Raw genomic sequence first — 24770 nt, forward strand, 5'->3', positions numbered from 1 at the left:
ATCATTGGTGAGGTCAGTGCTGTGCTCCTGTTACCCAGGCTCCCTCCCATTGGTGCTGAGCTGTAATCAAGGCCCTGCTGCAGCTATTGTGGATCCTCCGGAAAGAAGCTTTTGGTGCTTGTCTGCCTGCTTGACCTGGTTGGTTAGCACTGTGCTCTGAAGCCATGGATCTGGCAGATGGCATAGTGCACCAGGAGGACCTGGATGTCCCTGGCCCGGCTATGATGTTGGAGCAGGTATTGGGGCTGGTGAGCTCCATCTACCACGAGTTCGAGCAGCTTTTTGGGCGCTTTGATGTGGAGGTGGTGGCTGAGCTGATGCCACTGGTGGTGCTGTGCTGGAGAATCTGGACTCAGTCCGTGCACACAGTCAGAAAACTAGCCTGGAGCTGGAGCTGCTGTGAAATGATAACGAGCAGCTCCTCACCAAGTATGAGTGAAAAATGGCACTGCAGAAGCAGGCCAAGGAGATGAGTGGGGGTTGTTGTCAGGATGCTGGACTGGTACCAGGAAAGAGTGAGCCAGTTCTGTCTTGCCTCATTGTGGAGGAGGGTGGGTGAGGATGAAGGTTGGCTAAAGAAGCCAGTGAGTGAAAGTTTGAGCAGGGGAATGGAGAAACTTCCCCAACACTAGGCAGAGCTTGGTGATTGAGGGACAAAAGAGGTGAGGTGGACACCCAAACCTGGCAAGGAAGCTGGCAGGGTACCCTTGTCATAAATGAAGTAGAGCTAGCTGAGGCAGTGACAGGGAGTGTATTGCTTATATAGGTGTGGAGGAGAGGTACCAGTGGCACGAGGATGAAGATTGCTGCTGGATAAAGAAAGAGAGGTAGTATTCATGCCTTGTTAGCAGTTTTCTTGAAAATTAATATTGATGTTGGTTTTACCCTGAAGAGCTACTCTATATTCTCATGATGCTGGTCTTGGAATAGGCTGGAGGAGGTTTAGTGTATAGCTTTTAATGTTTCTTCTCCCTGGAGCTCTTAACTTGTACAGTGGGTAAATAATGAATTGTGAGAAACAAATACATGTACAGTTGCCTAAAATTGAGTGACTTTCACTGCTTGGAATCAGATAGTGATGATCTTCAGGACTGATAGATGAAAAGAATTTCAGATAAGCAACAGGTGATGCAACTAAATTTTATTCCTGCAAAACCACCAAATACAAAGCCAAATGAATTCTATTTAGTTATTTCTAGTATATTTGATTTCAACAAGGATTATAAAAACAGGTTTCCCAAGATTCACCTTCAGCTGGGAATCAGCATGGCTAAAAGATCTGCAGCTGAGATATAAATTCATTATTTACTTAATTTACATCCTGCCTTTTCCCCCAATGGGGATTAAATGTGGCTTATATCATTTTCCTGTCCTCCATTTTATCCTCACAGTGAGGTAAAGCTGACAATGTATGAACAGCCTATACTCTTCCAGCAAGCTTCCTTGGCAGAGTGGGAATTTGAACCTGGTGTCTCCTAGGTCCTAGTGATGCCAGGGGTGTGTGGCATATGCAAATGAGTTATGCTAATGAGTTGTTCTAATAAGTTATGCTAATGAGCTCTGGCCCCTCTTTTTCTACAAAATGACCCCTGGATAAATGCAACTGCAACTGAGGAAAGAGTTAAGACTTAAGAGAAAAGGTGAAAAAAGTTCATAAATGTCTTCTCATGCAGCCCCACATTGGGACTGCACCTGTACAGGCCAGATGTGAATATTTTCTTTCTAGCTCAAAAATTCCAAAGAGGGGGCACCCCATTCCCTTTAGGGCCAGCAAATGCATGGGATTCCCTTCCAATGCACCACACAGTCCGTAAGCAGGTGCCCCCTTCCCTCAGTTCCTTTTTTCACCACCATGAGGATGCGGAGCTTTCTAGCACACTCTATTAGTTTTTTTCTTTGTCTTTGTGGATGAAACTCCTTTTTATCCATCAAGGACATGTTTTATACTCACCTAAATCCCTTCCCTTTGAGGGACTGACTCTTTTCTCACAGTCTATGGATTAGTTTACTTCATGGGAGGCAAACCCCTTCATCTGGGTTCTCCCTGTTTGTTGTCATGCTTGTGGTCCCTCTCATGGCATCCAAGACACTGTTTTAAAATGTTCAAAATGTGGAGCAAAGATGATGCATAGTGGCAAGCATGAACTCTGCCTTCTGTGCTTAGGAATGGCCCACAGTGTTAGAGTTTGTTCCATATTCCAGAACATTACCTGTAAGGCTCAGTCATATAGGGCTGCAAGCCATGCTATGGGAGACGACTTTGCCTTCTTCGGTTCCTTTCAAGCAGGCTCTGAGCTCAGGTCCAACTACTTTGGGTCAGCTCCTTCTAGTTTCAATGACTGAACACCATTCCAGACCCCCAACAATCGGTTTGGTTTCTTAAGAACATAAGAGAAGCCATGTTGGATCAGGCCAATGGCCCATTCAGTCCAACACTGTATCACACAGTGGCCAAAAAAACAAATACAAAAACCCAAGTGCCTTCAGGAGGTTCACAAGTGGGGCTAGAAGCCCATCCACTTTGCCCCCCCCCCCCACAAGGACCAAGAATACAGAACATCACTGCCCCAGACAGAGAGTTCCAACAATACACTGTGGCTAATAGCCACTGATGGGCCTCTGCTCCATATGTTTATCCAATCCCCTCTTGAAGCTGTCTGTGCTTGTAGCCACCACCACTTCCTGTGGCAGTGAATTCCACATGTTAATCACTCTTTGGGTGAAGAAGTACTTCCTTTTATCCGTTCTAACTCGACTGCTTAGCAATTTCATTGAATGCCCACGAGTTCTTGTATTGTGAGAAAGGGAGAAAAGTACTTCTTTCTCTACTTTCTCCATCCCGTGCATAATCTTGTAAACCTCTATCATGTCACCCCACAGTCGACGTTTCTCCAAGCTAAAGAGCCCCAAGCGTTTTAACCTTTCTTCATAGGGAAAGTGTTCCAAACCTTTAATCATTCTAGTTGCCCTCTTCTGGACTTTTTCCAATGCTATAATATCCTTTTTGAGGTGCGGTGACCAGAATTGTACACAGTATTCCAAATGAGACCGCACCATCGATTTATACAGGGTCATTATGATACTGGCTGATTTGTTTTCAATTCCCTTCCTAATAATTCCCAGAATGGCATTGGCCTTTTTTATTGCAATCGCACACTGTCTTGGCATTTTCAGTGAGTTATCTACTACGACCCCAAGATCTCTCTCTTGGTCAGTCTCTGCCAGTTCACACCCCGTAGTGTATTGTGCTTAAGTAAAGCACCGCACGGCCATGCAGCAGAGGCGACCAGGAGAAGTCCCCTGGTCACTCGGCACAGCGCGCGAAAGGACTCCGCCAATCAAGATCTGTGGCGGAAAGTTTGACTGGCCAGGATTGGTCTGGGCCAGCTAGAGGGCTGTTCCGGGTAAAGTGTATTTAAAGCGGGTCCCGGCCCGCGTTGCCCCGTTCTGTGATGTACCTTTCAATAAAGTATGTTGCCTTCTACACGTCTCGTCACTGAGTACATTACACACCCCATCAACTTGTATTTATAGCTGGGATTTTTGGCCCCAATGTGCATTACTTTGCACTTGGCCACACTGAACCTCATTTGCCACATTGATGCCCACTCACCCAGCCTCAACAGATCCCTTTGGAGTGCCTCACAATCCTTTCTGGCTCTCACCACCCTGAACAATTTAGTGTCATCCACAAACTTAGCCACTTCACTGCTTACTCCCAACTCCAAATCATTAATGAACAAGTTAAAGAGCATGGGACCCAGTTCTGAGCCCTGTGGCACCCCACTGCTTACCGTCTTCCACTGCGAAAATTGCCCATTTATAATCACTCTCTGTTTCCTATTATTTAGCCAGTTTTTGATCCACAAGAGGACTTATCCTTTTAGTTCATGACTCTCGAGCTTACTAAGGAACCTTTGATGAGGAACTTTATCAAAAGCTTTCTGGAAGTCAAGGTAAACAACATCTATTGAGTCCCCTTTGTCCACATGTTTGTTCACCCCCTAAAGAACTCCAACAGGTTAGTGAGGCAAGATCTTCCCTTACAGAATCCATGCTGAGTCTTCCTCAATAACTTGTGTTCATCAATGTGCCTACTCATTCTGTCTTTGATAGTGGTTTCTACCAATTTTCCCGGTATTGAAGTCAGACTTACTAGCCTGTAATTTCCTGGATCTCCTCTTTTTAAAGATGGGTGTGACATCTTGAGGCCTGGCTATCAAGATGGCTCCAATGCCTCCAAAAAGAGCCGTTTCGGTCACTTTGGAGGCAGAATCCAGACTCCTGTGTTCACCCTCTTCCATATCGTCAACCAAGACCCGGTTGCATTCAAAACCTCCTGCAAACTTAAGGATGGGATTTACTCTGCATTCAAGTCGGGACATGTCAGATATCTAAGGGTCCAGAGACTGATCAGGATGTAATCCTTTTTCCGCCATGCAGTCCATCACCATACTTAGCCTCCTGTGCTGGTTCCTTTTTGGATATTGATGATGTCCAATCTAACACCCCTCCAGGAAAACTGGTTCCTCTAGAACTGGGGCCTCCCTTATATTGGCAACCTGCACCTGTCCCCCAGCATTCTTACTATATATCAATATCCATTCAGGCCATACCTCATAAGATCAAAAACCTATACAGCTTAAAGCAGGACTCCTGTGGGTTTCTGTGCACACACCCACAACCATCATCATTAGTCATGGAAAACATGCAGGGATGCCAGAAAGCAGGCCAGAATTCATCCCCAGCTGACAGGGAAAGCCTGGATACGTTGGGAATAAATTTTTAAGTAGGAAATTATCAAGTAATTATGAAAGGCTACAACCTTTTTCTCTGTGAGAGTCATTCCCAGTACCTGGACAAATTGCCTGAGAAATTCAAGTCCCTGGCCAAATTAATCCAGTCCGGGGTGATTAAACTCTTAAAACAGGAGATTGATGTGGGCAGATATTTTGCTGACACATCAGCCAGATCAATGATCTCTGCCATAATCCTCAGGAAGAACTTGTGGTTAAGCAACACTGTTGTCCCTCTGGAGACTTTTCTGTAAAGTTGAGGATCTCCCCTTTGAGTGATTGACTCTTTTCTCACAGTCCATAGATCAGTTTCTCTGCACTGTGAAAAAGAATTGCCAGACAGTCAAATCACTGAGCATGTTTTCCTCAGCTTTGACCCCAAGAAAACGTTTCTCTCAAAGGCAGCAAGGCTTTGCTACTCCTTTTTACAGGGGGCAGAGACAACATCACTAATCATTGTTTTTGTATCATCAATGCCCTCTTCCAGTTGTCTCCCTTTTCAAAAAGAAAGGTACCCCATGGTTAAGGTCTACTCAACGGAACCACCAAAGCAAAGTTCTGACTATCCACCCAAGTAGGTGTAGATTTTCCCAGTTTTAAATGTAGGCTGGCACAATTTGCAGAAGCTCTGTGCCAAATTAGTTCAGGCAGTTGTGTTTTGTCTATAGTTCAGGAAGGTTATAAGTTAGAGAAAGAGAGTTAGAGATGCTGTCCCAACTCCATTGCCACCCAGCTTCGACTGCGGTGGATAACCGCTACCCAGATCTCAGAGTCCAGCTGGGAGAATTGCTGCAGAATGAAACAGTAGAAAAGGTTTCAGGTGACCTTCACTTCTTGGGTTTCCATGCACAGTTTTCCCTAGTAGATTAAAAAAAAAAAATGGTGGGCGTAGACCTATTTTGGTTCTCAGAACATTAAACAAGTTTTTAAGAATTTCAGTGTTCAGAATGGTCTCACTTTCTTCTGTGACTGATTCTTTACCCAGGTGTGTGGTTTGTGGTTCTTGATTCAAAGGATGCCTATTTTCATATTTCAATGCATCTATCCCATAGATTTATGGCTTAGACAGGGCTCTGGAATGTTCCAATACACATCCCTCCCATTTGGTTTTACTACTTTACTGAGTGTTCATCAAATGTATAGCTGTAGTGGTGGCACATCTGCACTCTCAGGGCTGGTCTGTCTTTCCATACCTAGATGACTGGCGTATTGTGGCCCCCAGTCATGATCTGATGAACGATCATGCTCACTGTATCATTTCCACCTGTAGTAGGTTAGGCCCAGGGGTGGAATTCTAGCAGGAGCTCCTTTGCATATTAGGCCACACACCCCTGATTCTAATCCTCCAAGAGCTTACAAAAAAGAGCCTTGTAAGCTCTTGGATGATTGCCAACATCAGGGGTGTGTACCCTAATATGCAAAGGAGCTCCTGCTAGAATTCTACCCCTGGTTAGGCCTACTGGTGAATTGGGAAGCCTCGCCTTGAACCCTCTCAGTGACTATAATTCATTGATGCCTCCCTTGATGCTACTGTGGGGAGGGCTTTTTTGCCTGCAGACAGTTAAAAGCGGTGTTAAGCTGCATGACAAAATATTGGCAGCCAGGGAAGGCAATTCTGTGGCTATTAGGGCTTATGGATTTGACTATAGCAGTGGTTTCATTAGGAAGACTGCATATATGGAACTTTCAGATCCCCCAAGGCTCTGTTTTTCAATAACTGGGGTGGTAGTTAGGACCCTGCAGTGGCGGTTAAATGATGCTAACTTGTTCTCAGGGATCCAATTTGGTTTCTGGATTCCCCAGGTCATCTTGACTACAGATGCTTCGCTGCCATGTTGGGGTGTCTCCCCCCCCAAACCAGGGGTCGTTTTGTAGAAAAATAGATGGTGGAGCTCATTAGCATCACTCATTAGCATATGCCACTTCCTCCCACCAGCCAAAACAACCCAACACAAGAAAGGAGAGCCTTGGGTGAGCAAGGCCTGCTTGGGCTGGCTAGAGATGAGTGTGGAAGAATGAGTTGCTACTGAGCAAACTGGAGACATCACAACAAATTGTACACAAAATTTTTTAGTAAAACGTGCAGTTACCAAGACAGTTACAATGCATTAACACATGCCTGAACTCCTACTGTTCTCAGAAAATATACTGAGAATTATAGAAAGATGACAAATTGACAATCTGTTAAAAATCAGAAAACTTTCAGGAATCTTTCCGTATGAAGACTAGCTCACACATGAGGTGACCACCTTACAATTGACCTGGAGATGTGTCATCCTGAGAATGATCATATGAGGCACTGTTTACATTAACTGATGTTTCTGCATGGGTTACTACCAGGACTGTCATAATCAATGTTATCATGATGACTCTGGCTGCAATTACTATGACAACTCTCAAATCAATTGTATAGGGGGACTCTTATGTGTGTACCAATCTTACTAAATCAATTCATTTTCTCTTATGTTCAATGGGTTTTTTTTAAAGAATCAATCATAGTCTGAGCATTCTTACTTTATATAAAATCAAAAATATTTGCCCAAATTAAAAAAGATCCCATCAGTTATTTAAATAATTGCATTTAAAACGCTCTCCTCCCTTTTCGCTATTCATCTAGAAGAATTATTAAAGTACCTGCCTATGTATTTGTGACAATTTTCCAGTGTCTTGTTAAACTTGGGACTTTAATTAAACTGTCTGATTTATATTCTACCTGGATACAGCTTGGTTCATGCTGTAAAATGAGGAAAACAGCTGGAAGATAGGGGGACATTAATATACTAAATAGTATTCTGTGAGGAATTTCATCCATCTTATAGTAACCAGGTTCACAGTATTTTAATCATCACACTTCAGTTCCCATACACTTTTATCTGTACTATATTTTTATGTTCATCCACATTGAAACATCTCAAAATTTGCTTAGGTGTGATGTTAACCCTATAGAAAAACTCTTATTATTTTGACCAATTGCCCTTCCTTATAACTAAACCTTGTAATTACTTGTGGAAAAATCTTTTACATTCTACTTTTACTTGCTCTCTATTTGGTTTTGCTGTTTTAAGTGCCAAACTTTTATCTCTGCACTGTTCTCACTTAAATATAACCTTATATAGCTGCATAAATATTTCTGTATCATCCACAGTACTCTCTATTGAAGGGAAACTGAAAATTAAGCCAGGATCCTAAAAGCTAGTTTTGTTCATACAAGGAAAATATGAATCTAGAACTTTAAAAATTGGCTCATAAAAGACCTGCTAAATCTAACCAATTTTAGCAGTTCTTGACACAAAGCATTACATGGGGCATGTTTGTAGATACCTTCACAGATGAAGACATGAGCACATGGAGCTGCCCTATATTGATTCACACCATTGGTCCGTCAAGGTCTGTCTCAGATTATAATGGGGCCAGCACATGAAAAAAGACATATGCTAGAAATATTCTGCACTGAGCAGCTTGCTGATGATCTAATTAGGGGACTAGAGGTTTGGCCCTTGTTGTAATCCGACCGCTATCTTCTGAAAGCACAGTTGAGCTTTGTCAAACAGGTCAAGGGGGTTTGAGCTATGCAGACCTAGGAGGGGAGGAGAGGAAAAACAACAGAAAATAACCTTTAATTTGCAAACTTTTGCCTTAAGGGTACTTATGGTGTGGTAAGCTTTAAATGGTTACCCATCTGCAAGACACTAAGTCAAATTATACAAAAATATAAATGGCTTTATTTACAAAAGGGTAAGGGAAACATAACAGCCCCATGAAGCAGAGTGGTAAAGCAGCAGTACTGCAGTCCTAAGCTCTGCTCACAACCTGAGTTTGATCCCGGCGGAAGCTGGATTCAGGTAGCTGGCTCAAGGTTGACTCAGCCTTCCATCCTTCTGAGGTCGGTAAAATGAGTACTCAGTTTGCTGGGGGGAAAGTGTAGATGACTGGGGAAAGCAATGGGAAACCACCCCATTAAAAAGTCGGCTGCAAGAACATCATGATGCGACGTCACCCCAGAGATGGAAACAACTGGTGCTTGCACAGGGGACTACTTTTTACTTTAAGGGAAACATCAAAGGACATAAAATAAGATATAACAGTGTACATAGAGGAGAAACGCTCAAAACAAAAGACTATTGGCAGCTAGCCAACTACCTCCTACACTTAACTGTGCAGTATCTCCTGGCTGTTTACCCTGAGTCTTAACTCACTTGACGCCCCTTGGTCAGGCACCACAACACAGTCGGACATAGCTCCATGTCATTGTCCAGATGATAAAGAAGCTCTCTTTGGTGTGGCTTCTGACCAGATTATATTCTAGTTGTTACCATTAACAGGCCTAATTTGCTAGCCAATCCCAAACAGGATCTAATTTGAGCTGTCAGATGACTAACATCTAGATGACTTGCTGTCAAAATTAAGATCTAGATGTTCAACTTAGAACAGGTCGTGATCTATTTTTTCTGGACAAAAGTGCTGGTGATCTACCACCATGAAAGTTAAGTTTCAAATTAGTTTTGAATTAGATTTTAACTCACCAAAGTTGGGTTCCACCGCCCCCCCCCCCCCATTTACAATGCCTCTTCTGTCATTTACTGGTAAGCAAAATAAGCAAAAACAGAACAGAGAGACAAAGATCCAGAACGAACTGCAAAACGTTTTTCTTAAATTTTTATTGTTATCACTTTCTTTAACTGTCTTAATAACTTTCTTTAACTTTTATTGAGTAATTTGTGTTAAATGTTGGTCAAGTATTGATCAGGCTGATCTTGTGCAAACTTTAAAACTTCGTTCTTGCTAATTAGTGAGACGTCTGAGCCTGCATTTCATCCACCAGCTTTTTGAAGTTGGGTGAATATTGCGTGAGAGCCAGTCTCAGTAAATCCTGGAGATCTTCATCTGTCATGTTGGAACCCTGTGTACTCTTTGTCATTTTCAGATGGGAAAACCCAAATTCACACAAATAAGTTGATCCGAAACAGGAGTGTACAACTTCACTGCATCTTCTCAAGTTGGGAAATTTGTCTCTAGGCACTAGCTTCCAAAACGATTCTTGCGAGCACGGGTCTTGAGAAAAATGTCATTTTTAAGGGTTACTATTTCATTTTCAAGAGATGCCTTGTTCAATGAGTAATTTTTACTGATAGCAGCTGCAGTTTCCTTAATGTCCATATCTGCTTTGAATGAATATGACAAGTACTCCACAACTTTTTCAATTCTTTGGAAGTCACAGAATCTTTTTTCAAATTCCTGGATAACAGAGCAGATTTCTGTCACATGCGTCTCGTTCTGAAAAACAAAATTTGGATATTGTCCCAGATGGTCCTGTGTATTAGGAAAATGATCAAAAATGTTGTTTGCAAGGTCAGTCATTAGCTCAAATTTGCTCTTGTAGGATGAAATTGTACTCATCATCTCGCCAATGCATTTGTTTTTACCTTGTAGTTCAATGTTCATATCACTTAGTTCTCCTGTAAAGTCAGCGAGAAATGCCAGATCACATAATCTTCCAACTCTGCTTTGTCATCTCCCCTCTCTTCAAAAACCTTATTTCATTCAGCAAATCACAAAATCTTTTGCAGAAATTTGTGCCTACTTAGCCACTTTACATCTGTATGCAAAATGATTTCCACTGCCCCTTCATCAAGAGTAAGATTGAAAAGCCATCTTTGAAGTAATCTTCCACAAACTGAATTTACAATTTTGAAAGTGATGTCCATGACAGTCTTTGTATTGAGTCTTTTGCTTGCCAAAACTTGCTGGTGAATGATGCAGTGGTAAGAAAGGAAATCTGGAAAGTTGTCATGCTGTCTGCAGAGGCCTATGAAACCGTTAACCTCACCTGTCATTGCTCTTGCTCCATCAGTAGTGATGGAAACAAGTTTATGCAATGGGAGATTACACTTTATCACAAAATAATGGAAAGAGCTGAATATTTCCTGACCGGTAGTTCTCCCTTTTAAAGAAATTATTCCAAGTAGTTCTTCTTTAACACTGAAGTCTTCAAAAACCATCCGGATAAAGACTAGTAACTGGGCTATGTCTCTTATGTCTGTAGATTCATCCAGTTGGAGTGAGAAAGCAACACAAACTGAAACATCCTCCAACAATTGTTCAGTTGTGTCTCCGCATATTTTTTTCTATTCGTCGCATGATGGTGTTTCTTGACAATTGTACATCTTGAACAGCAGCTATAATCACTTTCTTATTCTTAAATCCTTCAAAAAGATTGTCTTCTGCTTCAAGAAAACAATATTTTACAAATTCTCCTTCAATGAAAGGTTCGCATTTCTTTGCGATCAGGTTGCTGACCTTGAAGGATGCCATGGTTGCATTGACCAAATGTGAGCTTGGCTTTGCCGTCAACTGTTGCTGTGCAGCCAATTTAGATTTAAGTTCTTTGAGCTTCAGTTTACAAATTTCACTTTTGGGTGGAAAATCAGCATCAAACTTATTGCTATGCAGAGCCTTATAATGACGCTCCAGATTACCCTTTTTGGGCAAGGATACAGCAGCATTACAAAGTAGACAACAACACTTGTCTTTCACCATGATGAAGAAGTAGTCCATTTCTCATTCATCATGGAAGTGGTAGGTTTTGCTCTTCTTTGGAACACTCATCTTTGTTATACTGGGGTGGCTGGGTTGCTAAATTAATACTGGTATAATCTGGTCCAAAACTGTCACTGTCCCAAAGTATTAAAGATCAACAGAAACTGAAGAACTCTGGATGATGCCAAAACAACACATGCAGTTCTAAAAGTAAAAATAAGAATTCATCATACTGGCACCAATAATCAAATACCACCACACCAACAATCATCAAAAACCCCAAACACCTGTCCAGCAAACCATGAGACCAAGTGGGGCTGGTGATCTATCTCTGACCCCTCTGCGATTTACTGGTAGATCGCGATCTACCTGTTGGACATACCTGGTCTACATGTTTGTTCACCCCCTCAAAGAACTCTAAGAGGTTAGTGAGACAAGTTCTTTCCTTACAGAACCCATGCTGAGTCTTCCTCAATAACTTTTTTTCATAAATGTGCCTGCTAATTCTCTCTTTGATAATGGTTTCCACCAACTTTCCCAGTATTGAAGTCAGACTGACTGACCTGTAATTTCCCAGATCTCCTCTGGAATCCTTTTTAAAGATGGGGGTGACATTTGCTACCTTCCAGTCCTCAGAAATGGAGGCAGATTTCAAAGAAAGATTACATATTTTTGTCAGGAGATCCACAAGTTCACCTTTGAGTTCTTTCAGAACTCTTGGATGTATGCCATCTGGGCCTGGAGACTTATCAGTTATTAATTTGTCTATCAGTTGTAGGATCTCCTCTCTCGTCACCTCAATCTGACTCAACACCCCTCCCAAAATTAGCAGTTCTGGAGTGGGCAAACACTTCTCAACTTCCACAGTGAAGATAGAGGCAAAAAAATGCATTCAGCTTCTCAGCCATTTCCCTATCTTCCTTCAGTAATCTTTTTACCCCTTGATCATCCAAGGGCCCCACTTCCTCCCTGGCTGGTTTCCTGCTTCTAATATATTTGAAGAAATTGTTATTGTTGGTCTTTATGTTTTTTGCAATATGCTCCTCATAGTCCCTTTTTGCCTGCCTGATCATAGTCTCACATTTGATTTGCCACAGCCTATGTTCCCTTTTATTAACCTCACTTGGATTAGCTTTCCAACGCTTAAAGGAATCCTTCTTATCTTTTACAGCTTCCATTACTTCGTTTGTTAACCATGCAGGCTTTTTTATATACCTATTTGTGCCTTTCTTGACTTGTGGTATATATTTTATCTGAGCTTCTAGGATTGTAGTTTTAAATAGTCTCCAAGCTTCCCCAAGGTTTTGACCCTATTTACCTTTCCTTTCAGTTTCTTCTTCACATGCAGCCTCATTTCAGAGAATTTACCCCTTTTAAAGTGGTTGTGTTGGTCTTTTGGGGCAATAACATTATGGTCACTGCTTCCAAGCAGTGCAATCACTTTTACATCTCTCACCAGGTCTTGGGCATTACTTAGGACCAAGTCCTGTAGGTTCTGTGACCATCTGCTCCATAGCACACTCAATCTCTTTCTCCCGACCAGGACACATATTGACCCAATTAATCTGAGGTTAGTTAAAATCACCTATTATGACACAGTTTTTATGTTTAGCCACTATCTTTAATTCTTTCAACATCTTATAATCATCCTCTGTCTTTTGATCTGGTGGGCAATAACGAACTCCCACAGTTAAACTACCTTTTGGGCCCACTATTTTGACCCAAAGCATTTCTAGAAGGGAATCTAATTCTCTGACCTTCTCAATCTTACTGGACTGTAGACCCTCTCTGATATACAGAGCCACCCCACCTCCAACCCTTCGCTCCTGCTGTCTAGAGACTTTAGTTTATTCAGACTTTAGTTATCCAAGCTGATGAAACTACCCTTTGAACCTCTAGCCTCCAGTTCCTTAGCTTTACTTTCAAGGAAAGTGATGTTTCTAGTGACCATTACATCAACCAAAAGAGTCAGTGAACTGGCAGCTCTCAAGGTTGATCAGTTAGCTGAGTCTAAACTTCCTGCCTAAGGTGGTTTCCAAGTTCCTCCTAGCACAGGAAATTGTCCTACCAGTATTTTTTCCTCTCTGAGCTTGAAGGCAGAAAAGGCCTTACATATCTTTGAATTAGGAGGGTCCTCCTGCACTTTAAAAATAGAATCAAACCATTTTGTAATAGCAAAATATTATTTGTTATTGGGGCCCTAAGAAGGGAAAAGCTGCCTCAGCTCAGTCCATATCCAGATGGGTAGTTGCTGCCATCTGCTCCTGCTACATGCCATCTGGAAAACCATGTCTACTTGATGTGAAGGTGCATTCCACCCAAGCACAGGGGTCATTTGCTATGTTTCATTGGTGAGTTTCCTTGCTTGACATCTGCAAGGCATCACCCTGGTCGATTGAGGACACATTTGTGAAGCACTGTGCTTTGGACATTCAGGTAAGGAAACAAGCAGATGTAGGCAAGGCTATCCTACAGGCTTGTGTTTCTGTGAGAGACTCACCTCACCTCTTTTAGTGAGCAGCTCATGAATGGTCCCAATGTGGGGCTGCACAAGATGAAAACAGGAGTTGCACTTACCTGTAACTGTTGGTCATTGGCATCTTCTGTGCAAATATACATTCCCTTCCTTCTGCCCCACCATGAGTTCTCACAGGGTCGATTGTGCAATGGAATGGGGCTTGCACTGGCTTAACAGGAACTGAGGGAAGGGGGTGCCTGCCGATGTTGCATGTTGTGCATTGGGTGGGAAGCCCACAAATGTGCTGACTCCAAAAGGGACTGGAATTTTTGAACTAGAATGAAAATGTCTATTGCTCTTCAGAATTTTTGAGCTAGAATGAAAATGTCCATACCTGGCCTGTGCAGATACATTCCCAATGTGTGTCTGCACAGAAGACATCAATGAACAACAGACAGGTCAGTTCATTTTTGGTTTTTCTTAACAGAATGTGATTGTCAGATGGAACCTATAAGATGATGGAACCTGTAATGACAGAACAGAGAACAAAAATGTCAGAGAAATCCATTGGCATTGATATATGTAGGACAGTAATGACAATGTAAGGTGAATGTGTAAAACAAGTTATTGTGAAGGAAATCACATACCCTTTTGTATTGAGCTGAAGGGGTAGTTTTAATAAGAGTAGTATGTTAATTGCAAATGATTTTTTAGTGTTACTGTTTGAGGGGGAAATATCAGCATCTTCTATGTTTCAGAAAATGATATTAGTTAAACCTTCTAAAATCAAGTTTCATATCCGTAATGTTTTCCCTTCTTGTGTGTCCAGTCCTGGGTAGTAGTGTTGATGAGTTTCAACTAAAATGGAATTCAAGGAGAAATCTATGCTGAAACCATTTCCACATTTTCTAGTTTCTGATTTGGATCCTGAAAAGACAAAGATTGGAGATATTTTCAGTGTGCTCCTTCCAGCAGTTCTTTCCAGTTCTGGGACCCACATGTAATAAACATGTGGATCAGAGGCTGCTTTGGGAGGGGGGGAGGGGGGAAAATTGCCTTCCCTTCCCTGTTCCATCAAAAGGGCAGTTTCATTCCCTGCAGCCTGCTGATCTGTTACTCTTCATGGGTTCTGAGTTGGAAAGGACTGCTGGAGAAGGGGCATGGAAAAGATCCATGTTTGTCAGCATCTTTTGCTGATGTATGACTGGATCCAATCTTCTGTGCTGCCCTCCTTTGGAACTGACGCATTATGCAAGTGCTAGATATTTTGTACATTCATACCTTGATCACACTGCACCAGTCTGCTGCAGCTTTGGTTTGAATGAATTATGGGTCCATGAAGGCAATTATGGCCCATGTAATGTTCATGACAAGGAAGGTTAGCAGAACCAGTGAAACCAGCTGCAAAAGGATAAACCTTCCAGCATTTCCAAGGCAATCTGTTGCCCTTAACAAGGTAAGCAGATTTTTTTGGTGAAATCCTGCCTGAGGGTTTTGTATAATTTCCATTATGTATGACGGCATGTTCCACTAGGGGCTAAATGATGCACTGCTCTGAAGCATGCATACAATAGCATAATGATACTGTACCTGCCACATTGTTCTTGGAAGTCTGTTGGTATAAATGTGAAGGATTACAGAATTGTCTTTTTTTGTCAGGAAAAACAGATGATGCAAAAGCTTCAGAAAAAGTCAAAACTCCCCTCAAAGGACCTTCTATCCAGCGTTCTCCTTCAGATGCTGGGAAAAGCAGTGGTGATGAAGGGAAAAAGCCTCCCTCAGGCATTGGCAGGTCAACAGCAACAGGTTCCTTTGGCTTCAAGAAAACAGGAGTTGGATCTTCAACAATCATTACTGCAAGTGGGGCAACTATAACAAGTGGGTCGGCAACCCTGGGGAAGATGCCCAAGTCTGCAGCTATCACTGGAAAGTCAAATGCAGGGAGAAAAACCAGCCTAGATGGTTCGCAGAATCAGGACGATGGCGTCTTACATGTGAGCTCAAAGACCACCCTGCAGTACCGAAGTTTGCCACGTCCTTCCAAATCAAGCACAAGTGGGATTCCTGGCAGGGGTGGACACAGATCAAGCACCAGTAGCATCGACTCCAATGTCAGCAGCAAATCCACCAGCACTGCAGCCCCCAATAAACTGAGGGAGCCCACAAAGATTGGCTCAGGCCGCTCTAGTCCTGTGTCCATTAATCAGACTGACAAGGAGAAGGAGAAGGTGGCTGTGTCTGATTCTGAGAGCGTGTCATTGTCCAGCTCTCCAAAATCAAGCCCAACTTCAGCAAGTGCATGTGGAACTCCAGGCCTCAGGCAGCCAGGTTCAAAATACCCAGATATTGCTTCACCCACATTTAGAAGGTATGAGATTTTCTAAGAAATAGTTATTAATTAAATGTGTATGTGTTATGTGCTGCCAAGTCACTTCCAACTTATTGTGACTCTATGAATTAATGCCCTCCAAAACATCCTATCATTAACAGCATTGTTCAGGTTTTGCAAACTAAGGGGCATGGCTTCCTTGATTAAGTCAATCCATCTCATATTGGGTCTTCCTGTTTTTCTGCTTCCTTCAACTTTCCCTAGCATTATTGCTTGTCTTCTCATAATGCGTTCAAAGAATAATAGCTTCCATTTCATCATTTTAGCTTCTAGGGAAAATTCAAGTTTATATTGAAATATGTATATGATGATGACAGAGTATGTTATTTAAGAGTAGTCAGAGTTCTTTCTGAATTTGGCAAAACACAGGCAGCATGCTCAGTGTCATTCAGTGCAGACTGCTAATATCTTTTAACCCCATTTTGGTATTTACTGCCAGGGTGAAATGGGATGCCATGTCAATCAGATTGCCATGACTGTGCCCATAAGATTCAAGGCTAGTTCTGAAGATGCTGCTGGTCTATCAACTTCTGCAGCAAATCTCAAATACAGTCCACAGCAACAGACTCTTTAACAAGATAGGGACCCCAACATGGGAAAACGCATGTAAGAAGGACTGAGAAAGTAACTGAACTCCAAGATCTGAATCTTTCCAGTTAAGATGCCTAGGGCTTTTTATGCTTGCCAGTTAAGCAGGACTCTCCTGACACAGGTGTTTTTGCACTGGGATGACCTTTTGTGACTTCCCTGTTGTTGCTGTGGATGCTGATACAATACAGTAGGAATGGGGCTTCCACATGCCAGATTTGCTCCTAGTTCCTCTTCCTTAGTCACCATGGGAGCCATTGTGTAACAATAGGGACTAGAGTGGGGGTGGGGAACCTTTTTTCTGCCAAGGGCCATTTGGATATTTGATAACATTATTTGCAGGACATATAAAATTATCAACTTAAAAAAACTGCTCCATTGAGGGAGAACTATTCAGGCCAGCAAAAATAATGCAAATAATTGTTTTTCTATTTGAGTCATGTGGGGAGAGCCTAATTTGGCACATACACACACATGGCCCGCCACACTAGGCAAATGCCTAGGTTCAAGGCTTTTTTGGTAGAAAAAGCCCAGTAAGAACTCATTAACATATTAGACCACATCCCTTAATATTAGCATATTAGGTAACACCATCTGGGATAATCAAGTGCAAATTGAACTGGTGGTAGCTGGCTTCCACCCCCATCCCTGCCACCCCTCTCTCTCTCCCTTCATGTGGAAACTGCAGCTGCTCCTGGCAGACCTTTAAGGCACCGACATACCCCAGCAGCAGTTCTTCACAATTCTCACCACAGAGAGAAAAAGAGGGAGGGAAAAAAGAAAAATAAAGAAATGGGGGGAAGAAAGGGAAATGAATGGAGGGAAGAAAGGGTAATGGAGGGAAGAAAGGGTAATGAAGAAAAATAAAGGCATGGGGAGAAGAAAGGGAAATAAATGGAAATAAAGAAAGGGGAGAAAGAAAGGGGAAGAAAGGGAAATAAAGAAATGGAGAAAGAAAGGGTAATAGAGAAATGGGTGGAAGAAAGCGGGAATAAAGGGAAATAAAGAAATGGGGGGAATAAAGGGAAATAAAGAAGAAAATAAATGGAAAGAAACGGAAATAAAGGGGAGAACAAAGGGAAAGAAAGGAAAATAAAGAAAGGGTGGAAGAAATGGAAAGAAACTTGTTAACTTATTCATTAATGATTTGCAATTGGGAGTAAGTAGTGAAGTGGCTAAAGTTTGTGGATGACACTAAATTGTTCAGGGTGGTGAGAACTAGAGAGGATTGTGAGGCACTGCAAAGGGATCTGTCAAGGCTGGGTGAGTGGGTGTCAATGTGGCAAATGAGGTTCAATGTGGCCAAATGCAAAATAATGCACATTGGGGCCAAAAATCCTAGCTATAAATACAAGTTGATGGGGTGTGAACTGGTAGAGACTGACAAAGAGAGAGATCTTGGGGTCATGGTAGATAACTCGCTGATAATGTCAAGATAGTGTGCGGTTGCAATAAAGAAGGCCAATGCCATGCTGGGAATTATTAGGAAGGGAATTGAAAACAAATCAGCCAGTATCATAATGTCCCTGTATAAATTGATGGTGCAACCTCATTTGGAGTACTATATACAATTCTAGTCAATGCACCTCAAAAAGGATATTATAGCATTGGAAAAAGTCCAGAAAAGGGCAACTAGAATGATTAAAGGTTTGGAACACTTTCCCTATGAAGAAAGGTTAAAACGCTTGGGACTCTTTAGCTTGAAGAAACGTCAACTGCGGGGTGACATGATAGAGGTTTACAAGATTATACATGGGATGGAGAAAGTAAAGAAAGAAGTACTTTTCTCCTTTTCTCACAATACGTGAGACATTCAATGAAATTGCTGAGCAGTCAGGTGAGAACTGATAAAAGGAAGTACTTCTTCACCCAAAGAGTGATTACAAGCACAGACAGCTTCAAGAGGGGATTGGATAAACATATGGAGCAGAGGTCCATCAGTGGCTATTAGCCACAGCATATTGTTGGAACTCTCTGTCTGGGGCAGTGATGCTCTGTATTCTTGGTGCTTGGGGGGGGGGGCGCACATTGGTGGACCTGGCACATTGGTGCTCCTTCCAAGGAGCAAACGTTTTTTAATTTCATGGCTACAGGTGGACCCCACTGGTGGACCTCCTGAGGGCGCTTGGGTTTTTTGGCCACTATGTGACACAGACTGGATGGGGCATTGACTTGATCCAATGTGGCTTCTTTTATGTTCTTAAAGGGAAATAAAGGGGGGGGGGGGGGGAAAGGGAAATAAAGAAATGTGGGGAAGAAATGGAAAGAAAGGGAAAGAAAGAAATGGAAGGAAGAAAGGGTAATAGGGAAATAAAGAAAGGGGGGAAGAAAGGGGAGTTAAAGGAAATAAAGAAATGGGGGAGGAAATGGAAAGAAAGGGAGGTAAAGAAAGGGGAATTAAGGGAAACAAAGAAGTGGGAGGATGAAATAGAAAGAAAGGGAAATGAGGGGGGAACTTACCTGAACTGTGACAGTGACTTTTCCAGGCCCCACAGCAATCCTGACCAACCAGTCAGGCCCTAGGTACGCTGCTGCACACTGTGGCTGGGACCCACGATCTTTGCTAGCCAGCCAGGCCCCAGGGAGGCTGCCACATGGCTCAGCTCAGTCCAGCAATCCCCAAGGGCCAGATCAAGTGATCCTGAGGGCTGTAAATGGCCCTCAGACCAGACGTTCCTCACCCCTGGACTTTTTTGTTGCTGTTCAGTTGCACAGTTGAGTCCAACTCTTTGTGACAAAGTCACACCAGACCATTTTATCTTTCACCATCCTCTGAAGTCTGCTCAAATTCATGTTAGTTACATCAGTAGCACTGTCCAGCCATCTCATCTTTTGCTGTTCCCTTCTTCTTTTGCCTTCTGTCTTTCCCAGTATCAGGATCTTCTCCAGAGATTGTTCCCTTCTCATTTGGTGGCCAAAATATTTGAGCTTCACCTTCTGCATCTGACCTTCCAGGGAACAGTCAGGGTTGATTTCCCTTAGGATTGACTGATTTGATCTTCTTGCAGTCCAAGGGACTCTCAAGAGTCTTCTCCACCACCACAGCTCAAAAGAATCTATTCTTTTATACTCGGCCTTCCTAATGATCCAACTCTCACAGCCATACATTACTACTGGGAATACCATAGCTTTGACTATACGGACTTTTATCGGCATGGTGATGTCTCTACTTTTTATTATACTGCCTAGGTTTGCCATAGCTGTCCTTCCAAGGAGCAAACGTCTTTTAATTTCATGGCTACAGTCACCATCTGCAGTGATCTTGGATCCCAGAAATGTGAAGTCTGTCACGACTTCCATGTCTTCTCCTTCTATTTGCCAAGGACTAGAGCAGGGGTGTTGAACTCATTTGCTGTGAAGGCCAGATCTGACATAAATGAGACCTTGTCAGGCCAGGCCATGTGTGTACCGATTTAAGATTAGGTAGCAGAGATATAAACTTTATAAAGAACACAGATAAACACAATTAAAGATTTAAAAAAACCTTAAAACATGCTGAAAACATTAGCAGTCGTTGGTCTTAAAGGTGCTTTCTTTGTCTCTCTCCCATGGAATCCTGGGAACTGGGCAAAGGAAGCTCTGGCTCTTTCCTTCCTTCTCCAGGGGACCAGGAGGGGGAGGAGCCTCAGAAAATAGAAGGAAGAGAGGCTTGGTTCAGTAGCTCCACTGTGTGATTGAGAGAGCCTGTCAAAGCAAGCTCTGCCTCCCCCTATTGGCTGAGGGAGGAGCCTCAGCCAATGGAGAAAATAGAGGCTTTGCTCTGTAGCTCCTGTGTGATTGAGAAAGCCTTGCAAAGCAATTTGCTATACAGAAGGAAGCAAGAGAGAGGGAGAAGAAAACAGAGGACAGCCACTTGCTCAGGGTCCTGATAGGAGCCCTCTGGGGGCCTGATTTGGCCCCTGGGCCACATGTTTGACACCCCTGGACTAGAGACTTACTTAAAAAAAATCAAAGCTGGGAATTCAGAAAACCTAATAGATAGTTATAACATTATAACCATTGTAACTCTATCATGATATGACAATTTTCAGGTTTTATGTTTTTTTAAAGTTCACTGGTGGCAAGGTGTGCAGAGGATGGCCACTACAGGGGACTCGGGAAAAGGAAATGGAGCTGATGTGAATAGGACTGGTGTGAACAAGATCCAAACTTTCCTATTCACCTAGCGGCCACTTAGGCTTTGTTATGATCTGTCCCAAAACATCTCAACCAAAAGGGTTTGGGAAAGATTGCGAGAAAGACAGAGAAAACCCAAAAGAATCTTGGGAGTATCATGATGCTTCTCAATAGCCTCCAGGCTGGTAAATGAAAAGGACTCATTTTCTCTAATTTCTACAACTGCCCTTGATGGCAGGTCTCACTGTCCTTCTCCTGGGCTATAATTTCCTTTCAGATTTCTTTTTCTCTTCATCCTCCTTTTCTTTCCGTCCCTCCTTCAGTCACTTGTCAACTAAAGGCAAGTGTTTCTTAGACTCAGGGGCTGTTGGGAGGTAGTGCATAATCTTCGAATAACCATTATGGGAAATTTAGGTCAGTCATTTAATCATTAGTTGGTGGGTGTGTGCACACTGATTTAATGTACTTGAAGATCAAGCAGTATGTAGTGACAGAAAATACAGCAGAAAACTGCTTACACAATAAACTTTTTTTATGCCAGAAACTCCTGCACAATAACTAGAATATAAGTTTCATGCCACTTTAAAAGCATACCTGGAAAGGATTTAACAAAACAGATGTCACCCACTATCTGATCGTCTTAGCTGGAGATGTTTGGGAGTTAACCTGGGACCATCTACATGCCAGCAGAAGCTCTTCCACTGCATTGTGGTATTATGCTTTGCTGAAGTCCCTCCCCTCTCCAAATAGCATCCTCCTTAGGATCCCCCCCCCCAAAAAAAAACCATCTCCAGGCATTCCCCAACCTGAAGTTGGCAACTCTAAAATTTGGTTGCCTGGCTTTCCAAAGTGTAGACTGACATGTAGTTGGGGAGAGGAAAAGCTTGCAGAGTGTAGCAGGACTTCTCAGAAGGAAACCAGAATTTTGTTCAGCAGAAATCTGGACAGGACATCTAAGGAACAATTTGCTAGGGGATCCTTTTTATGGGCAGAAGATCCTGATAGTAGGTGGAGTTTGGCTGTCCTGGTTCTGGTTTGGCTAGTTTAAAATTAACTGCTGTCAAACTTCAATGGGAAAAAGTGGGGAAAATAACCTGATTAGGCTATTGTGAACCAAGTCTGCATGGATGCAAAGAGCCTGGGTGAGGCAACATGATTAACATACATTAATTAGTTTGAAGTGAGCCAGATCCTCCTGGACACAAAAAAATGGGGGGGGGGTATGGAAAGCTAGGCCACCCTACAGACCAGGTGCCTCTTTCTACACACCCAAGGGACTACACAGGTATGCAAAAATATGACTTTGTAAATTATCCAAAAGAAAATAAAAAGATCCAAACAAGTGGCCTGATGTGGCCTGAATACAATATTCTACAAGGAAAAAGCAGATAAATGATACAGGATGGAGGGCAAATAAATTATTTGAGTGCCCTTCCAGACTGAGTAAAAATGGGGGGAAATAGGAGCCAGGAGCTGGTTAATGAAATAGCAACATCCTTGGACTAGGCAGACATGTTTGTGGTATATCAGGGTGTCAGGTGATGTCCTTAGCATTGACAGGGGTTTTTTTTGTTCATGAGCAAGATATGTCACAGAGCTGGGTAGGGACTGCACTTAATCAGTTTTTATTCCAGCACAACTTCCTCTTTTTTCCTGGGAGTTTTCATTGTTATTGTTGAACCGAGATGCCTTTATGAGAATCCCTAAGTTTCAGACCCGCTGGCACTTAGGCTCTAAAAGGGGTGCCTGTTTAAACAACAAACTTAAAAATAGAAGGGGGACTGTACTATCCAGGGGGGGCGCTTGGCTGGAGGAGGAGGTGGGATCCTCACAGACCCAGGGAGGCAACTCCTCAGCAATATCCTGGCTGTCCTATCCGGCAAGGGTTGGGGAATTGTTTGCACAGCAGCTGTTTGCTTAAGTAAAGGAAATACACAGCTGGAAGATTGCTTTCACTTGCACATAGCCTCTTGCTGAACTTGGGCAGTGGGGTTTTATAGGCAAACAAAAATGCCAATAAGAAGACTTGCAGCCTCTTAAAATATGATATCCTTCAAATTGATTGTTCAGAAATAAAGGAAAGTTTAATTGTAATTTTGCTAGTTATTGCATATATTCCAGAATATAAATTTTGAAACCCATTAAGTGGATATTCTGCATGTCATTAACTATTTTGACTCTGGAAGTTACAATGCTATTTGTGGCCGATCTCTCTCGTTGAAATTAACTGTTCTTAGCAGTTTTGAATACATGCCAATTTAGGAGCTTAAATAATCGTAACCTGGATCTGAGCAACAACTTGAATCTTGTTTAAACAAAGTCAATACTGCCCTCTTGTGACCATATGCCAACAAAATATTTTTTGTGGAATATTTGTCTGGTGAGCTATTTTAGGAAATCATGGTTATTGTTAAATATAAAGTTGATGCTGGTTGTTTATTGTTTACCATAAATTCAGGAGATGCTGTATGTATACACTTAGTCTGATGTAGTACATTTTTCACAACTTCAGAAAGAATTTTACAAAATAAATTTATTTCCAAAAGCTCCCAAAAGTAAAAGTGCTCCCAAAAATTTTACAGTTGAATAGGTGGAAGACAGTGAAGATTAAATAAATATAAATTCATACAGTCCTTTGTGGGGAAAATAAATAATGTAAGTTGTAGAGAAGTACAAGGGTTGGCTATAAACAAAATAGCTACTACTAATAACAATACCTTCATTAAAGAAGCTTTTAAACTAATTTGTGGATTTGGGTGAAAGTTTAATCTTTTTATGCCATTGTTCAACAGAAGATTGTTGTGCTTTTCATCGCCGTGGGAAGATCTGTACTTCTGGAAGCACAAATAATGAAATTAATACCTTGGAATTCATGCTCCGAGTATATCCCAATCATACAAGGCTTAAGTAGATTTGACTGTGAGAAGCAATTACAGCAATGATTTTAATTATATGGCTGCTTTGGTTTCTTGATATTATGTTGTGAAACTCTTATGTTGGCACTGGCTTCCCTAGTGAACTCTTAACCTTTACTTTTTGTCCCACCCTCTCCCCTCATTGCAGGTTGTTTGGTGCAAAAGCAAGTGGCAAGACTGCCCCTGCCCCAAACACGGAAGGTGGGAAATCCACAGCCACCGTACCTAGCCCTAGTACCACATTAGCTCGGCAAGGCAGTCTGGAGTCTCCATCTTCAGGTACAGGTAGCATGGGCAGTGCAGGTGGGCAGAGTGGCAGCAGCAGTCCCCTCTTCAGCAAACCCTCGGACTTAAATGCAGACATCAGTTTAAGTCACTCCTTGGCTTCTAGTCCAGCATCAGCCCATTCATTCACCTCCGGTGGTCTGGTGTGGGCTGCAAACCTGAGTAGTTCCTCTGCTGGCAGTAAAGACACGCCCAGTTATCAGTCAATGACCAGCCTTCACACAAGCTCTGAATCCATTGATCTCCCTCTCAGCCATCACGGATCCCTATCTGGATTGACTACAAGCACTCAAGAGGTTCAGACCCTTCTCATGAGGACGGGAAGTGTGAGGTCTACTCTTTCAGAAAGGTGAGCTAATTCTGGAAAGAGTTATCTGAGTAGTGGGGTCATAAGATAAGAAAAACAGAAATAACAGTATCAGAAGGTAACACTGCTGTGTTATCAAACCTGAAGCACAAGCAACATTTTAAGGAGAGAAAATGTGAAGTTATTGAACATAGTTTGGGGCAGTACACCTATTCCAAAGCACTATCATACTTACAAATTCCTTGTTATTTAGTAGAATAACTGATACTACTGAGAGCTTCCTAACCATGATTTTGTTCCATATTTTGTTCTAGAGAAATGTATGCCTGGGGAACTGCTATCAGTTCCTATGAGAGGTTCATATTCAGCAGCAGTCATT

The 24770-nt window shown here is 42.3% G+C and overlaps 1 protein-coding gene across 5 annotated transcripts in view; it reads left to right on the forward strand.

The window, feature by feature from the left end:
* Window positions 1-24770, forward strand: part of NAV3 (neuron navigator 3) — a 934586-nt gene that overhangs the window by 815824 nt on the left and 93992 nt on the right. For all 5 annotated transcript variants that reach the window (XM_060245118.1, XM_060245119.1, XM_060245121.1 and 2 more), the window contains 2 exons: window positions 15451-16159; window positions 23948-24433. In XM_060245118.1, coding sequence (XP_060101101.1) covers window positions 15451-16159; window positions 23948-24433 — 1195 coding nt within the window. The remainder of the gene's footprint in view (window positions 1-15450; window positions 16160-23947; window positions 24434-24770) is intronic.

The sequence above is a fragment of the Heteronotia binoei genome, chromosome 8, assembly GCF_032191835.1.
Source record: "Heteronotia binoei isolate CCM8104 ecotype False Entrance Well chromosome 8, APGP_CSIRO_Hbin_v1, whole genome shotgun sequence".
NCBI lineage: Eukaryota > Metazoa > Chordata > Lepidosauria > Squamata > Gekkonidae > Heteronotia > Heteronotia binoei.